General features: G+C 49.0%; 8 protein-coding genes across 8 annotated transcripts; 5 read left to right on the top strand and 3 right to left on the bottom strand.

The window, feature by feature from the left end:
* Nucleotides 1-146: 146 nt before the first annotated feature.
* Nucleotides 147-1,372, top strand: BDV27DRAFT_170290 (uncharacterized protein; the record flags this gene model as incomplete). Its single annotated transcript, XM_032075261.1, has 1 exon — nt 147-1,372. The coding sequence occupies one exon, from the start codon at nt 147-149 to the stop codon at nt 1,263-1,265; it is 1,119 nt and encodes a 372-aa protein (XP_031930103.1). The 3' UTR covers nt 1,266-1,372.
* Nucleotides 1,373-1,698: 326 nt separating this feature from the next.
* BDV27DRAFT_155402 (FAD-dependent oxidoreductase) lies at nt 1,699-3,069 on the bottom strand (the record flags this gene model as incomplete). The annotated part of the gene is made up of 7 exons (XM_032072132.1): nt 1,699-1,799; nt 1,866-2,025; nt 2,079-2,112; nt 2,177-2,510; nt 2,562-2,616; nt 2,678-2,975; nt 3,041-3,069. 7 exons carry the CDS (start codon nt 3,067-3,069, stop codon nt 1,699-1,701), a joined length of 1,011 nt encoding a protein of 336 aa, XP_031930102.1.
* A 1,682-nt stretch (nt 3,070-4,751) lies between these two features.
* BDV27DRAFT_170288 (transmembrane amino acid transporter) lies at nt 4,752-6,178 on the top strand (the record flags this gene model as incomplete). The annotated part of the gene is made up of 4 exons (XM_032075260.1): nt 4,752-5,004; nt 5,068-5,259; nt 5,308-5,699; nt 5,756-6,178. 4 exons carry the CDS (start codon nt 4,752-4,754, stop codon nt 6,176-6,178), a joined length of 1,260 nt encoding a protein of 419 aa, XP_031930101.1.
* A 381-nt stretch (nt 6,179-6,559) lies between these two features.
* On the top strand, nt 6,560-8,151 carry BDV27DRAFT_124557 (Zn(II)2Cys6 transcription factor). Its single transcript, XM_032066107.1, has one exon. It carries the CDS (start codon nt 6,633-6,635, stop codon nt 8,061-8,063), a length of 1,431 nt encoding a protein of 476 aa, XP_031930100.1. The 5' UTR covers nt 6,560-6,632; the 3' UTR covers nt 8,064-8,151.
* Nucleotides 8,152-8,241: 90 nt separating this feature from the next.
* On the top strand, nt 8,242-9,595 carry BDV27DRAFT_170286 (class I SAM-dependent methyltransferase). Its single transcript, XM_032075259.1, has one exon. The coding sequence runs from the start codon at nt 8,434-8,436 to the stop codon at nt 9,370-9,372; it is 939 nt and encodes a 312-aa protein (XP_031930099.1). The 5' UTR covers nt 8,242-8,433; the 3' UTR covers nt 9,373-9,595.
* A 2,119-nt stretch (nt 9,596-11,714) lies between these two features.
* BDV27DRAFT_155398 (uncharacterized protein) lies at nt 11,715-12,403 on the top strand (the record flags this gene model as incomplete). The annotated part of the gene is made up of 3 exons (XM_032072131.1): nt 11,715-11,765; nt 11,828-12,199; nt 12,251-12,403. The coding sequence occupies 3 exons, from the start codon at nt 11,715-11,717 to the stop codon at nt 12,401-12,403; spliced, it is 576 nt and encodes a 191-aa protein (XP_031930098.1).
* A 1,251-nt stretch (nt 12,404-13,654) lies between these two features.
* BDV27DRAFT_155397 (uncharacterized protein) lies at nt 13,655-14,167 on the bottom strand (the record flags this gene model as incomplete). Its single annotated transcript, XM_032072130.1, has 1 exon — nt 13,655-14,167. One exon carries the CDS (start codon nt 14,165-14,167, stop codon nt 13,655-13,657), a length of 513 nt encoding a protein of 170 aa, XP_031930097.1.
* Nucleotides 14,168-14,931: 764 nt separating this feature from the next.
* Nucleotides 14,932-17,035, bottom strand: BDV27DRAFT_82303 (cytochrome P450). Its single transcript, XM_032077700.1, has 5 exons — nt 16,551-17,035; nt 16,105-16,470; nt 15,357-16,028; nt 15,212-15,301; nt 14,932-15,158 (listed from the first exon to the last, which is right to left on the bottom strand). Exons 1-5 carry the CDS (start codon nt 16,866-16,868, stop codon nt 15,057-15,059), a joined length of 1,548 nt encoding a protein of 515 aa, XP_031930096.1. The 5' UTR covers nt 16,869-17,035; the 3' UTR covers nt 14,932-15,056.
* Between the last annotated feature and the right edge of the window lie 428 nt (nt 17,036-17,463).

The raw sequence follows: 17,463 nt of genomic DNA, 5'->3' as shown, positions 1-17,463 counted from the left end.
TCAGTCGCCCCGTCCTCTTTCTAACCAGCACTTAAATTGCTTCGCATTTCCTCTCTTTCTCCAGCTCTAGTTATTCTAAGATAATTTTACAATCTGCGCTTTTCGTCACCATTTTTTCCAACCCTGAAGACTACAGAATGTCTGAAATGTCCGAGATTCGAATCCTGGATAACTCCACGGTCCATGGCATGTTGATCAATCTCTCGAAAGCAGAAACAGTTGGGTTTCGGCAAGTGGTGGAGCGAACGTTTGAAGACTTCTCGGTCAACGGTGAACGTCAATTCCAACCTATGCCGAGCGTTGCCAATCGTCCCAACGGGCAAAACACCCTCTTCAGACCCTTCACATCTGACACGGGTATTGGTACCAAAATAACTGTCGAACCTCCTACTAGACCAGATGGAAAGAAGGACCCTCTACACGGCGTCATTGTTTTGGTTGACGGAAAGGGCTATCCGAAGGGGCTCCTTAGCTCCGAAGAAGTGACCGGCTACCGCACCTCGATGAATGTAATGGTTCCCTTCTCATGGAGGAAACATGTTGGCGACATTATTATCTTCGGTAGTGGCATGCAGGCCTTGTGGCATACTCGACTGATCCTCATGCTAAGGGGCGAGGAAGTGAAGAGCATCACCTATGTCAGTCCGATGAGAGACCAAGCCCAGCAGTTGATTGCTACGGTCTCTGCAGAGAACTCCGCGCGCTGGAACGCCAATTGCTCCTTTCAATTTATCGATAACAATTCTCCCGACTTCCAGCAGACGATGGAGCTTCGCTTGCGCAACGTCGATTGTATATTCTGCACGACACCATCTAAGAAACCCCTTTTCCCGGCAAGCTATGTCGCCAACAGAGGCAGTCGACAGCCATTGATCTCTGCGATTGGCTCTTGGCAGGCTGACATGATCGAATTGGACCCTGAACTATTGAATCTTGCCGTCGCTCCCAATGCAGGGTATAACTTCCTCACTGGCAAGGATGATGGTGCGATCCTTGTCGATGATCGAGACTTTGCCCTCACGAATTCCGGAGAGCTTGTCAAGAGTCGTACCAATGCAAAGGACGTCATTGAGCTGGGTGAGATTCTTGCGTTGAGGAGTGGAAAGTTGTCCCCTCAGTCTACGAGAGACATGGCCGTCGAAAAGACAGACCATTTTATTGCCGAGGGACTCGTCATTTACAAAAGTGTTGGTGTAAGTCTTACTGACTTGACTGTGAGCGATGCTATTTTAAAATTAGCAAAGGAACGACAGCAGAAGTTGTGAGTTGAGTGTTTACAGAAGAATGAGGAGTTACGGATTTTGGTTCTTAAACTGCGAGCTGGCTCGGGATGAAAACGAAATCGAAATGTTGGTCTATCCTTCAAGGTCTGCTAGATGCAGTAATACAATCATCACATTTGATCACCATTCAATTTCACCATACGCCTTAATATGTAATGTTCACTGCTATTCAAGTAGCCCTTGTACATGTTCCCATAGCACTACACGCTTTACACGCCCATCGAGGGTTGACTTAGCCTCTATGATAGTAGGAATAAGAGGCGGCGGGTAATAAGTCTTTGCATGACACACCAATGGGTAAACCATATACAGTTCTCTGCTCGCTTCATTGCTCAAAATAAAACACCACCACCTCAGTTGAATATTTACATGGGCATTTGCTCCACATACCTTCGAAATGATCGAAGGCGTCACCTTACAGCTTAGCTTCCGGGGAAGGAAACAGGAATTCCTCCACGAGATCCCTGACTGCGCGTGCAATTCCAAAGCTGAATATGTAACCACCTCCCGCAACACCTGAAGAATGATATGTCAGATATCCTCAGCGCTATGATAACTCACACATGACCGTGAGGAACGTACCGTATGCATGAACTATCTTTTGGCCGTCGCGCAGCTCCTTTTCAATGCGGACACCAGACTTTCGGGACGGGCGAAGACCCACATTATGTCCAATTATATTATTGTCCATCGGGTTTGCTGAGAAGTGTTGCGGCAAATGCTGATTGATCCTTTTGAAAATCTGAATTTCAAGTCAATATTATTTATCTGGAAAGGAGCCCAATGTATGCTTACATCCCGGACAAGGTCCCAGTCCACGTTAGGAGAGCTGTGGTATATATGTGAGTAGCGATGAACGACACAAGGGGAAGAATCAGATGAGCGGGTCTTACACTGAATCCCTTTGCCTTGTGCCACCTAACACTACCGTCCCGTCTAAGCGTGGGATGGCATAGGTGTATGTTTCGCCCGTATCATGCATGAACAGTTTATTGTAGCTGCTCTTCACAACGACAGTCTGGCCTCGGACCATCTCGAGATCTTGATCCTGAACATCCTGCAGCGTGACTGACCCAAATCCAGTTGCATTAATCAAGATATCATGACCGAGTCCACGGGCGTCTGACAAAGACTTGAGTTCCATCCGTTTAAAATGTACCCCCGACTTTTCTAGCTTGTTCCTGAACCAAGGGAGGAAGATGTCAGGCCGGAGAATGAGAGATTTGTCTGATGCTCATATTAGTTCAGTCCATTTCGCTCAATTGTTGCTTGACCCACAGGAAGTTCCAATCTTTGCGCCTTGGGGAAAGGTCTCTGGTGGAAGGAAGCGGAACTGCAAGTGGTTGCTCAGTCCATGGACTTGCTTTATCGCCAGATAATTTCGCTGAACATACCTCCGGCATGTAGTCCTTCCACCAAATATCCTCCTCTGTTTTGTCGTCGTGAAAGTCGTCAATGGTAATCTGTTTAATGCTCGAGTCTGGGTAAGCAATACTCCAGCGCCACAGCTCAGCAAATGCATCGAGTTGCATTTTGGCTTCGTGAGCAGAAGCGCAACCTCCAGCGATAAAGCTGACACCGGCCCATGGGCTGGTCCACTCAATTGTAGGCTCGTCACCGGGGAGGTTTTTCGCAACTATTGTGACTTTATGGTTTCGTGAGAGGATGGAGGCAGTTGCCATACCAATAATCCTGCGAGTGAAAAACATCGTCGTCAGTGAGCCATGGATATATGAACAAAGAGAGAATTCACATACCCGGCCCCAACGATGGTTATCTGAGCCATTCTTGTTGCACACTACCTGCTTTCTCTATGTAGGAAACTAGTTATGGGAATATGGTGAAGCGAGACAACAGTGCGCTTTATAATCGCCACGATGGTCACATGCGGGCACTGATACATCACCATGTTATTTAGAGAAACACCTATCGGGGGCTGGACCGACCATCTGTCCCGTTAGCAGAAATGTACAAAAAAGCCTAAGAGGCCCATGTGCCAGGAGATAAAGAGACCCCCTCGCTTATCTTCCGTTTTAGGAATGCTCAAGGATACACCTAAAGTTGGATGGGTCAAGACTATGCAACTATCCCGGGGGAAGAGCCGATGTATTTACACTGCTGACTGCCTGCCTCGCGGTGTCAAAACGCAGACGTGGACACGCTTGGTCTATCTAAAGTGCGGGGAAAATGTAAAGCCAAGTGGAGATGAGTCCGAATCGCCACCTTATGCGGGAGTCTGCCAGTTTCACAAGGCGTAGTCCCCGGCATTTGGTTCTCAATGTCGGTTGGATGTGACATCTGTGTCACTGGAGGTGTGCTATGTAGATTTCCACGGATACTTGCTCCTATGCCTTCGATCGTTGGAACTATCTATATTATTTCTATGTCGGTTTACCACTGACCAATTGTTCAACACACTACAACTCGCCTTGGCGCATACAAACATATATATCACTCTCGTTTCGAAAGATTAGGCTAATACCAACACTCCCCCATGTATTATCATACGGTTAGACCAGGCCCAGGCAACGTTGAGTATAACGGAATATAGGTAGAAATAGCCTGCAACGCCCAAGGCTTCATGCCTTGATGTAAAACAAAGGCTCACCCAGGATCTCTACATTGATGGGCCCAAATCCATTACCGGGCAAGCTCGGGGGGGTGGTTAGACCATTCGATTGCATTCACAGAATCTCAGTGAGCGCTGGGGATGTCCACTCTGCGAAAAGATCAACTGCACGTAGTCTGTCAGGGGGTGTAGAGGCTGCCAATTGGATATTTTGCGCCGTTGTAAGCGCACACCCCCACGTGTCGTCGATTGTGACCATCATATCAAGTGCAACAGCCCTATTTTGTCTGTGAGTACCTCGGGCTTGAGAGATAATGATGAGCGAAAGAAAGGTAGCTGGAGTTGGCTTTCGATCGGGGTAATGCTCTGTTAACAGACCTATCTATACTACTGGTCTAACGCAGGCCTTTGGTGAAATAGATCACCTTCAGCTCTTGAGCGAGAAGCCTTCGGTATAACATCTGTAGCCACATCGGTCAGCAGGACGGACCCAGATGTCCTAAAACAAGACGATGCGTCTGCTCGAAGATTGGCGAAACCAGAGCCATATCAGCGTTAGACAAGTGGGGCTCGGTAAATTGATCGATTAGGAAAGAGGCAAAGTTCAGGTACATCCGAAGCCTCGATCCTGGAGTTCTCGTGTGGAGATTATGGATAACGCTATTCCTATGACTTCTATAGGGCGTGCGGGGATACTGTTCTGATCACGTCTTCTCGGGAACCAGCCCGCCTCGATACCATCCTGCCAATACGCTCAGAGCCATGTTGAGAAAGACTTAAAAGCTTCGTGGGGGCCACCATGGCCAATTGCTTCCAGAACGAGTTCACTTCATTCTCTCCCATATCTCTATTGTACCACTGGTGTTGTGTCCGCATTGGATCTAAACATACCTAACAAAATGGAGGTGAAAGATATGGAGTGCCTTGGACGCTCTCCTTCACAAGCCGCCTCCATTCCTGCTGCCTTCGACGTTTTAGGTCTCATACCAGGTGTGCTATGTCTCTTGGCCGTCGCAGCAATCACCATTTGGTCGATGTTTGTGGTCGGGACATTTAAGCTGAATCATCCGGAGGTTTATGCTATCGACGATGTCGGCTACAAGCTTTTTGGTGTCACTGGACGAGTGTTTTTGGGGACCACATTTTGCATTTGTGAGAATCCACACTTCCTGTTAGTAGACACATCTCAGTTGATACCCACTAATGCCGGATCAGACTGGATTTTCGTTTCGGGTTCGGGGTTGCTCAGTATTTCAATAGCCTTGAATGCGATATCCATGCACGGAACCTGCACATCAGTCTTTGTGGCCGTTGCCGCCATTGTAACATTCTGCTTGACTAGTATTCGTACACTGGGCCGCATAAGCTGGATTGCCTGGATCGGCCTTTTCAGTATCTTGGGAGCCAGTAAGCCGCAGGTAGAGCCATATGATGATCTCACTAACCCCTTTGCAGTCCTCACCCTTACTATTGCTGTTGGAATCCAAGATAGACCCGCAAGTGCACCACTGGAGGGACCATGGAAATCTGACTACGAACTGTTCAAGAAGCCATCGTCCTTAGAAGCTGCTTCAGCAATCTCCACTTTGGTTTTCGCGTACTCGGGTACCAGCGCGTTCTTTGCGATAGTAGCCGAGATGCGCGACCCTAAACATTATGCTAGGTCACTCACTATATGCCAGACCGTTGTGACTGGGGCATACCTTAGCATCGGTGTGGTGGTGTACTATTTCTGCGGGTCATATGTCGCGTCGCCGGCCCTCGGGTCTGCCGGCGTTCTTATGAAGAAAGTGACATACGGAGTAGCCATACCTGGTCTTCTCGCGTCGACAATCATTCTTTCTCATGTGAGTATTCCGTAAATCGGCATTATGGTGTTGTGGTCTAATTCGCTCGCGAGAAGGTGTCGAGCAAGTACATTTTCGTCCGCCTGCTTCAAGGCAGTGAACATTTGACTGCGAACACGTTCCAGCATTGGGCTACTTGGCTTAGCTGCACATTGGGAGCGACTCTTGTCGCCTATATTATCGCCAGCGCTATACCCGTCTTTAATAGCCTAGTATCCCTTGTTGGTGCGCTGTTCGGTACATTGATGTCGTTCCAGCCTATGGGTTGTATGTGGCTGTACGATAATTGGAAAGGGAACAAGCCGGAACGGAATTTACGCTGGTATTTTATGCTCGCTTGGAGTCTATTTGTCATCCTTTCGGGAACATTTCTCATGGTGGCCGGGACTTATGGCTCCGTTGTTGAAGTCATTGATAGTTATAAAGAGTCCAGCGGCTCAGCTGCCTGGTCCTGTGCAGACAATTCCAACTCGGTATAGCGAGTCGATTACGACAATTGCAAGTGACCAATCTTTCTCCAACCTTCGTAGGACTTGTAGAGAGATAGAGAAAGAGAGAGATAACACGGTTTGGCGCAAGACCATCGCGAGCCGAAGTGGAGCCTCCTCGCCTAATGGCCAAAAGAGGCAAGTGGGGTAATACTGAGCCTTTAACCAGTAGGCTTAAGTTGGTCCATTTAACTGCTCTTTCAAGTTTGGGGTTTTGTCAGTCCAGACTGTCCAGCCCAACTGGTAAAGGTCTTTACCTGGGTCAGTCCTGGATAACATGACCCCGCATTGCGGGGAACCCTAATTATCATAAATCAAAAGTCAGTCGCACACCTTTCTCATCATCAAAAAAAAAAAAAACACCACCGGTGATCCCAGCCTATCCAGGCCAGGCATTCATTGCCAGGTCAAACGCAGAAGAATTTCCTAGATTTGTCTCCCTTCCATGACAGTCTACCGAGTCCGATTCGCCTCAACAGGCGAACTTTGCCGCAATACTGTCAGGTCCAAGTCGGTCATCGGATCCCGTCCCCCAAATACACCAGAGTCCTTACCCACGCGACAGAGGAGCCGCTCGGGCTGCCGCGAATGTCGACAACGAAAGGTCAAGTGCGATGAGACGTTTCCTGTGTGTCAGCGCTGCCAGCGGCGAGGGTCCGTCTGTCAGCCCACCCTACGCACCGCTCAATGGCAGGTCGAAGTTCCGTGGCTGGCGGATTCCCCCGTGAAAACCATCTCTCTTGCGCCAATCGCAGACTCCAATGTTGATCCGCGGCTAATGCGCTACTGGCTTGAGGCGACGAGTCAGATGCTGTCTGTCGATTCCAGCAACAACCCTTTTTCATTCCCAATCCTCAAATATGTGGCGGGCTCTCCATCTCTGGCCCACTTTCTTCAGTCTGCAAGTGCAGCACAGGAAGCATATTTCTACCAGCCTGAAATGTCTGTGAGCCTGGCCAAACGAGGTGAGGCACTTTCAGCGTTGCGACAGGAACTCCAAACCCGCAGCAGCTCCTTATCACAGTGCTTTCTTACCCTCCTGATGCTTGGCATGTCCTCGTCATGGATGGCAATGGGTCCCACGGACTATGGCAGGGAGCACCTTCTCGCGGCACCAGCGGTAGCGGACATGATCTTGAAGCAGAGGGATGCGAACAACGAGGAGTTAGATCACCTCACCATGGGAATTTATGTCTACTGGGATATGGCTTGTTCCTTTTGTTTGGACCCCATAGATCATCCCATTGAACGAGACAGCTCACTTGAGACATACGTGAAGCAAGCTCGCCATACGTTCCACCCTATCACCACTCACTCGATAGACCTCTATCATCTCCTCGGACAGGTTGGTCGGTACTGCCGAGTGATCGTGGATGGAGGTGGTCGTGACCTCGTCTTTGAAGTATATTCCGAGCTGAGTTTGAACGAATACGAATCCATTGAAACCGACGCGATGGCCAAGTCACTCACGGAAGCCTTCCGCAAACATGGTCTTCTCCTGCTGTACCGCTTTTGTGGAACCCCTGGGGTCTGTCAACCTAGCAGCCGCAAACTGGCGGAGACAGAAAACTACATACACCAGCTCGCACTTGAGATCGTTGAACTTGTATTGCAAATCAAGTCTAGTTCACCTTATGTGAACATCCAAGCTGTACCACTGTTGAGTGCTGGTGCAGAAATGACATCACTTGACACCTTTCAGCGCAATCAGATTAGGCAAAGGCTCAAAGAGGTATACTCGACGAATCGCTTAGTGCCCACACTGTGGGTTCTCAAGCTCCTGGAAGAGTTATGGGGAGTTCACGATGCTGGAATGACACATATCACATGGCTGGAGTTAATGTTGAACAAGAACTGGAGGTTAAGGGTGGGCTAAAATATGTGCAGAAACCTTTGAATCATAACAATAATATTGACACTAATAATCCCTGGTCCGTGTTGTCCTAAACGAGCACGGAGTAATACATGTTCATTAATTTTTAAACTGCATATTTCTCCGCAAAGAATCGTTGGTCAAATCCTCACGGACTGAGTAGACCCACTCGGTGCACTGCCACCTGAATCCACCAGTGTACTGTAGCTTTTTGGAGGTCGGGAACTCGATCATTATCAGACCACCACTTGTCATGACCCTGATGGTCGCATAGTAACAATTTACAATCAAACTCTCTGTCGCGGAATCCCCCATAAGTATAGGTTGAGCTAGTCCGTCTAGAGTGTGAGAAACTACTTTATCGCGGACAGCAATGGCTATACGAACAAATGATGATTCGAGTAACAACGAAGGTGTCAATGTTTCGCCATCGGGCGAACAGGATAGGGTGGTCGAGAAGGCAAAGGTTGATCTCAACGGCGTTGCAAAGACCCTCCTCGTTACTCTGATTGCCCGAGCCTATGACTTTTCCACCCCTCGACCCATTCTCGGCGATCCATACGCTAAAGATATATTGGAGCGGCTCGACTTCGATGTCACGAAGATGACTTTGACACTGAACCAGATGGCGAGCATCGCACTTCGAACGAGCCATTTCGACCGATGGACTTCCGATTTCCTGCACCGTAATCCGGACACCACAGTACTGCATATAGCATGTGGCCTGGATAGCCGGATGGACCGTGTGAAATGGGGCGAAAACACTCGGTGGGTTGATATTGACCTTCCCGAGGTCATTGAGCTTCGAAGAAAGGTTCAACCTACGTCCTTGCCTGGTCGAGATTACTCGGTACTAGGAGTTGACGTGCTCAACGAGGATTGGATGCATGGAATCTCCACTGACGGACCAGTGCTTGTGGTGATGGAGGGACTGCTATGCTATCTGCCTGAAGAGGATGGGAAACGGCTGTTACAACGAGTCTGTGAGACCTTCCGCCGAGGTGAATTACTTTTCGAATGTATCAGTTCTCTCACTCTCCAAACCCTCAATGGGAAGACGCCAATACAGTCCATCAGCAGCACCGGCGCTGTGTTCCATTCCTCTGTGGACGATCCCAAAGCTGTAGAACTCTTCCATCCCGATTTAAAATTGGTTGAATCGGTCCGTCTAGCAGAAGCACCAGGTGTCGAAATGTTCCCCCTTGGCTTTCGTGCACTCATGTATTTACGATCCTGGATCCCTGGTGTTCGCGACGCTGCAAGGTTCCTCCGCTTCTCGTTTGGCGAAGTGGGAGTAGTTCCAGATCAATAGCGGGTGTTCATCTTGAGCGTTCCGCAAGGCTTTGGCCATTCGGGATGATGAAGCTACATAGAGGCACTCTCCTCGGCTACCGGCAAGAAATGCTCCTCAGAATAATCATCACTTTAATAGCAATACGAGCAACAATTACAATGTATGAATAGAATACCCTCCACCAACACGAAGGAGGGTGTTTAGTTAATGTGATTGGCTCCACAGGCTGTACTAGCTCGAAGGTCCGTTCATTTCCTAATACCCTGCCATCCCCCAAGTTTCGCCCCTCCTACCCTAAAAAGGTCATACCATACCTTTCTTATCCACGATACAATACCCAGGCCAGCCATATTGCGTCATACTCCTATCGTAAGTACATAGATGTATGGATATAGACCAGGATAGGTGGATCTGCGCTACAAAAAATTGCCCAAAGTACCACGTGGCAGACAAGGCAACAATGACAGCGACTTGAAGCAAATCTTCACGCCCACTGTGTCGTATATAGCGTGACGTAGTGGATACATGTTGCAAAACAACATAACATGATTCTGGAAGGCTGTCAAGCCCTACAATCGAGACCTATGTTCCATTCTGTAAGTAAGTATAGTGGATGTGATTAGCTGGCTGCTGCTCCACCTTAGGTAGCGGAAGCCCTATAATCACCCCAACGATAAAGTACCTTGGACGAGTCATCATTGTAGAGTTCGACTAGTTTGGGTCCTGGGAGAACTAACTAAAGGAACTATTAAACCACATTTGCCAGAAATACCGACCCTAATGTTGTCGTGTATATGGAGATGACTGACAGCTACAACAATTCGGTCCAATCCAGAATTCTGGTCATCATCTTCCGCACTAATACGGCGCCGACGAACATCAGGGTCTTATAGGCACCATATCTACCTGGACTTCTCTCACTGGATACAGTCCCAAGTCGGATAGTTTACTCTCCAGCTTGCTAATGATTACACCGAGATAATATTGTGCACTATGATTTAAGATTTTATTTCCGGTGCAGATAATTTTCTGGAAAGTCGGTCCACTATCAGCTCATTCTCCACTGGAATGCGCGACATAAGATAGGAGCCAGGGCTCCTCTGCGGGTAGTGAATGTAACGCGACGCCGTGTACTGGATTCTTTGGAAGTACATGAACCAACTGACCTTTCTTGTACACAACTTTTTACCAAAGTCTGCTACCATGTCTTGAGGTGACGTTCCCTAGGGTTATATACCGTTGCAGGTATGTATCGTGTTGGGCTGGCGTTTTGCCAGATGTATCCTGGATAGCACTCAACAAGCTAGACTTGTCAAATTTCAATCTGGCGCATTTGACAAGTTCCTTCATAACTCGTAAACCTCCCAGCGAGGAAAGAGGAAACTAAAGACAAATAGTTTCCATGTTAGCGTGCAGCCCACTTAGTGATTTGGGGGCCGAGAGGACTCCATAAGTGGGTCATCTTCATCGAAGAACTTTCCATCCATCTCTAACCAGTTATCGAAGGAGCAAACCTCGATTATCAGGCAATTACAGCCTTAGTGGAGCGCTGTGATACCAAGCCTCGGTGTGTATGGCTGGATCAACAGAGGCGCCAGGGTTCCTGACTAGTAAGGGACCCTTTCCGGCACAACGTCGGCGAACAGGATTTCCAAAATGCCCCACTTGGAGCGATGTTGTTGCAGAATCAACCCACAGGAAACCGGAAATTGTGCGAGGAAATGTCCCAATCGGTATATTCCGCCGCCCGGTGGATCTTGGCGGTCGGCTGTATGAATCTTCTTAGATTTGGTGGAGTATATTAGGCACTCTGTCCAGACCTTCACAGAACTGGCGGCGCAAGGTTTAGGAGGAGAATCTGGGGGGAAGGTCTTGATTCCCAAGGCATGGCCGCTGGACTCAGTCAGATAGTCCCATGCTACCATGGAGTAAAGGGTCCCATGATGAGCGGTAGTTTTTGTATTTTCTGGAGGATGGTCGTCCACTTGATTCAAGGACTGACATGGGCAAAGTCCTCGTGAAATCATCCAGTTGCACTCGATGAGATTTATGTGGATCTTCCAGCTGAATGTCTTGGATGTCTTGTCTTGGCCTCCAATTACTTCCTCAGGATTCTTTGCTAGTCATTTTGGGGGCGAGTAAATGGAGCCAGGGTGTCTTGAAGAGAAGCCATGTTGGGTTCTCAGGAATTGCAGTGGAGTTGGCTGAACAACAAGAATTTACATCAGATAGCAATCGACCAAATATAAAAGGGTGGCCGTTGACTGACATATGTAGATTGATTTAACAGAATTCATAATTATTGGTTTTTTTTTTTTTTTTTTCAACTGGTGGTCTAGTTGTGATATCTTGTCGCTACCATGAAACTCACACAGTTTGCTTCTATCCTTGCCGCGGGATTTGTGGCAGCCGTACGTCCTTCGAATTGATGAGAGCACGGTAGCTTAGAACGTTTCCTAACACCTCTTCGCAGGCACAGGCACTAGATGAGTCTCCGATTCCTGGATATGGTGTTCAGGAGCCGTCATGGGAGGTTGAGACGACTCCAGGGGGACCCAAGGCCATCCTGAATGGAACAGTCCAGCAAGTCCACGCGCAGCTGTTAGAGATCAACCCCAACTACGACGATGACTTTGCCACAGTGTTGGATAAGAGGGAGGTGACGGCATTTGGCAAAAGGGACGACATCAAGTGCAACAATTGGCCAAAGGCACGCCGTGGTGACATCGAAGCCGGTATCAAACACTTGCGTGGGGTCTCTGGGCAACCATCTAACGGACCTGGACCTGGAAACTGTGGACGAGTGAGCTGCTCATGGGGCGCTGCTATCTGGTGGTGCAATGATGTGAGACTCGTACCAGATTATATCGGAGAGACGTACTGACATCTTGAACAGAACACATTCACGAAGACCCTTCCCAGCTTCAACAATATCGCCGATGGAGCGCAGGTAATCCTCAACAATTGCCAAAGAGGTGGTGTGAAGCTTTCCGGCCAGGACTTCCATTCGGACAACTGGAACGTGATTGTTCGGGGAGACAGTTGCTAGACAAGGGGGGACTGGTGTTTGTTTATCCCAGGGGCAGTACAAGTTGGGACCTATGAGCTTTTAGGGGTGCGAAACTTTTTAATAGCTTAGAGACTCAGCGCATCCACCTATGACGGACATGTCTTTCTAGATTTCAATAGCGTGGTTGTTATAGAACCCTTCCGACATCATTCATATCAAGAACCCTGCCTCAGGCATTGTGCCAAGACTATTCAGTAGTATCATGTGATCTAGGATGAGTTATGCATGGCTTATTCATATCCGTGTCTATTCTGGATAACTTTTAACACATCACCCTAAATCATCAGGATCATATATACAATACCTTGTAGATCTCCAACAACCCCATAGTTAATCTGCGCATCAGACCTAAGTATATGATCGCTTGGCTACCTGCTAGCTATCTAGCCTACAGTTCGTCTTCAAACCCACGTAGCTCACTAGATCTGGTAGGAAAAATCAACGCTTCATTCACCATCAGTTGTGGATCTTTAGTTTGAGCATAGAATACCACGTACTGAATGCCGGAAATCACCTATTCAAGAATGATTTGCAGCTTCGTAGTTAGCTAAGTACGTAGATGCCGATCCACCCCGCCAGCCCCACAATCTCGGCCGGGGGCGCGAATCCTTCTCGATTGTACTGTCAGTGCATCTCGGAATCAAATTCCCAACGCATCAACAAACTGTGCTACATCTGCAAGAGGGCTACCACTGCTTCTCCCCTTTGCTTGCCGTCCCCGTTATAGGTGACTATATCACATTTAGTTCCTAAGCTCGCCCGTTTCTCGTATGGTCGATCGAGCTCATTCGGCCTGTCGATGGTCGAGGAGTGTCTTGTTGCGTGATGAACATGAATGTGATGAGTCTCAAAGGTATCACCCTGCCTCTATTAGTATGCAATGGCCCACGCAGACAAGACGTGGATTGGAATGATTGCACAGGTGATAACTTGACCGGTGCTATTGGATTTATGAAGTACGATTGTCCATTTCGACTGCTGATAATCTCTGCAAGGACTACGTTTTTCACCTCCCAGGTAGCCCGCACAGTCTTGGTACTCCACTTAATCGATTGAAGCTGAGATTTTGCAGGAGAGATAGTATCCACAGAGTGCACTGATAAGTACGGCTGGCTGAAATTGTGCTCAGCTTGCGAGAATCATTGCCAGATGGGGCTAGTCGTAGAAATTCGTTGAGTATACTGAGGTGAACAAGGTGCCGAGATACAATTCTTGCCAGCGATCTTGCTCTTAATTAAGACGCCATGCGTCCTCTCCGACCGAAGAAGAGAATATAAAAAAAGGAAGAAGCGAATAGTTACCAATCCAGGGAGGGTTGACCACGGCCCCTACGCTGCTTATATTAATAATGCGTCCCTTGGAAGTGATGAGCAGGTCACTGCATGCTTGGATCAGCCGTAGCAGTCCCCACACGTTTGCCTCATATACTTGCTTCGCCTGATCAACGTCAGCATCCGGGAGAGGCATAGTATACCCTGTCCCGGCGTTGTTGACCAGAATATCAAGGCCATGGCCATGCTCCCCCACCGCGCGTACGGCGTCAGAAATTGAAGTGGGGTCGATCACATCTAGCGGGAGCACATGGACGCTCGCTAACGAGGCCAGGCTCTCGGGAACTTTCGTGATGGAGCGGGCTGTGGCGAAGATATAGTGACCCTGCTGGGCGAGCTCGAGGGCCAGAGCTGCTCCTACCCCGTGGGTGGAGCAGCCGGTAATGAGAATAGCCTTTGGGCTGGGCGGCATATCAGAACGGAACGAGCTTGCTAGGTTGTGTCAGAGCGTGGCAGGCATCGAACCGAGGAGGCTTCTATGTCTGTACAGTGCACACTCCGCTCGGAGTGTAAAGGGAACCACAGAGCCTCCGAGGGGACAGCGCCCTCTCTCCCCCCTTCCTCCTTTTCCGAGTCCCGCAGTAAGCAACTAAAAGTGCGCACTGAACTAACTCTAGATTAGATACTAGACAGATAGAAGTACAGACTAACTAACAAAGAACGGAGTTCCACCACATGTAAGCATTGGTATGGGTACATGCATCGTGTGCCTTAGACTGTGTGACAACTGGGGCTAGTTAGAAGTGCACCAAAGAATTAGATCATGGTTCACATACTTAGCTAATGCTATCGTTGTCTTGCACTCGCGATGTATTAGTTTCATACTCAGCTTGACGCCATTTTGGTCGTTATGCTGTAGATGAACAGTAAGAACACAATGACAATCACCAATGGTTGTCAATGCTACCGCCAGACACCAAAGCGGGACGCGCGCAGCAAAGCAATGGTGGCCCCCGAGAGCCAATGCTTTAAATATGGGGGATCCACGACGGGAGTAGAGCTGACCCTTCAAGAGATAGATTGAGTCCTCCTGCGCAAGCAAAGCTCAGACAGTGACGAGGTTCTGTGGCATCAATGCTCACGCGCTTTACAGCGGTTGCGCAACAAGAAATTGGGATTCATTGCTCTATCTCACGTAATGAGATTCGGCTATCATATAAAGAACTGAACCAATGTGGAATAGCATTTTTATATTTCTTCTGGCCGATAAACCAAGTCTAATCGAATACTAGGAATGATGGGCAACGAAGCACAACGTTATCAACCAATATTGGTGGTAGTCAGGGCATCGATAGACAACTTTATGCCGCTTGGGTGCGTTTCTGAATTTGAGCATAGAAGCCTCTCTGGAAGAAGAACCAGGAATTCTCCACTTCGAATTTCTCTCGGTCCACAATCCGCATCTACCCTTGGTCAGTGACTGTGTTCATAACCCTGGGATGAGGGGAAAACTTGCATCGTATGTCATAACCAAGAATGGGATCAGCTTTTTGATTTCCAAGATGCCCACATGCCGTCCAAGACAGATCCGCCGGCCAGCACCAAACTACGGCACAATCAGCATACAGAACAAAGGGCAAGACCTATTGTATGGTACGTACCGTAAGGACACTTCCTTCTAACTTTCTTTTATGAGAGATATCCCCCTCAAGCCATCTCTCTGGCCGCCAAAACTCCGCATCCTCGCCGAACATATTCGGATCCCGATTCACAACATACGGGTTTCCTCCAACGACCGTCCCTTCAGGGAGATAATGCCCAAGCACTGTGACGCCACCCTTAGGCATGACCCGTTCAAAGGGTAAGGCGAAGGGCGGGTGGATCCGGGCTGCTTCCTGAACACAGGCGTCAAGGTAGGGCAGATCGCGCACCTCGTTGTACCGAGGAAAGGGATGGAAGAGACTAGCGGCTTTTAGCTCCTCATAGAGCTTTTCGAGGGTGTTTGGATAGACTAAGAGATGGAATAAGAGGGTACGCATGACAGTGCCGACCGAATCGGAGCCGGCAATGATGTTGGAGAATGTCCAGGCTGTCGGCGCCCAGGCGGGAATCCCTGGATTATTCCTTTGTAGGTGGATGTAGCGCGTCAGGAAATCCGTATGGTGGCCATCTGTCTTGTCGTCGCCTCTTTCTAACTTTTCTTTCTTTTCTTTGATAGCCTGGCCGACGAAGCCAAGGATCGAGAGGGACGCGGTACCCCGGACGGCTTGCCAGAAGGTGTCGGCGATGATGTTCTTCCGTAGGATTCTGTCTAACATGGGGGACTGTGTCATCTATGTACGTCTTTGCGTCAGTTCAGGGGTTGTTAGGGACGCAGGATCCAGATGTGATTTCGGAATGAAATCTCACCGGGGCAGAGGTCCTCATGAAATCAACAATTGTTCCCAACATTCCGCCCACATCCTTCCCCTCATCCAGAAATCCATATCTCTTGGAAAATGTCATTGTGCCCATGACGTCGAAGGCGAAGAACTGCAGCCATTGTCCCATGTCAAAGATCTGCTCTGTGGCGGCAAATCGTTGATCGAACCTATCACGGATACATTGTAACACTTCATCTACAAGTGGCTCGAAGGTGGTAGTGCTGGTAATGTTGAAGATCGGGGCAATGGGGGTCTTGATTTGCTTGAGAATGTGCTCTTCAGTTGTGTTGAAGACGGCGTGTAATGCGCCACCATGCCTGGTGTACGGGCGCAAAGTCACGTAGAAATCGCTCTAGTGGGTTTAGACATCTTCAAATTAGCCGACCGTCTGAGACTAAAAGGGCGGGGTATACAGAAGCAAGACAAGAATACCTTTGGCAACCCGGCGCGCATGGGATATACCGTTGGAATCGCTTCCGGATTACTGAACGAGACCATATTGGGCCCGATGCGAACCACTTCTCCATACTTCTTATGTAGATCTTGCAAAATGAGATGCGCCCGTGTAGTCGGAACCCAGCTCATACGATACAAATTGGTAAGGGAAGCCAGAAAGGGACCAGGAATGTGTCGTAGTCGCCACCAGGTCCGACCGAGCTGCAGAGCGAATATAGCAACGAACCCCGCCGTGAGCCAACCGACCAGGCCGAGGCCGTCAAGAAACTGGCAGAGAAATGATTGTAAGTCCATGTTGTTGTCGATCGCGTTACGTCGAGAGATTTGGAGTCAAGTGCCTCCATTTTGGCAGGGCTGATTAGTCGTGCATCAACCAGGTAGCCCTGAGTAATCGATTCACTCGGGGTTTCACTCAGGGCATGTCAGCATCTAGACCTCACCCTGGGGTCACATAGACCAGGCCAACTCAGGGCCAGTAAAATCGTCCTATCAACCTGGATATATCGTGGTTCAACAGACCCAAACTGTTTCCACAACCGCATCTCACCAGACCATGTCCATCACCGTTGAGCTACCCACATTCCAGTTGCTTGGGCGCGAGAGCCCCGCCTCAGAAGCCCCGCCCTACTGGTGGCTGACCAGTGGACGCGATCTTGCTCGCATGCTCCAAGAGGCACAGTACCCTGAGGATGCACAGCGCCAGTTCCTCCTCTTTTTCAAAGACACCATCTGCCCCCAGCTAGGAGGCCGCCCCGAAGCTGATTCACTCCGCAGTGGCGTCGGCTGGGACGGCAACCCCTTCGAATACAGTTTTGAACTCAAGAGCTCTGGCAAGGAGCAAGCAGTTCGGTTTGTCGTAGACGTCAGCCCACTACGACCAGCCGATGAT

The sequence above is a fragment of the Aspergillus caelatus genome (assembly GCF_009193585.1).
Source record: "Aspergillus caelatus strain CBS 763.97 unplaced genomic scaffold BDV27scaffold_42, whole genome shotgun sequence".
NCBI lineage: Eukaryota > Fungi > Ascomycota > Eurotiomycetes > Eurotiales > Aspergillaceae > Aspergillus > Aspergillus caelatus.
This window is presented reverse-complemented; position numbering and strand designations above follow the sequence as displayed.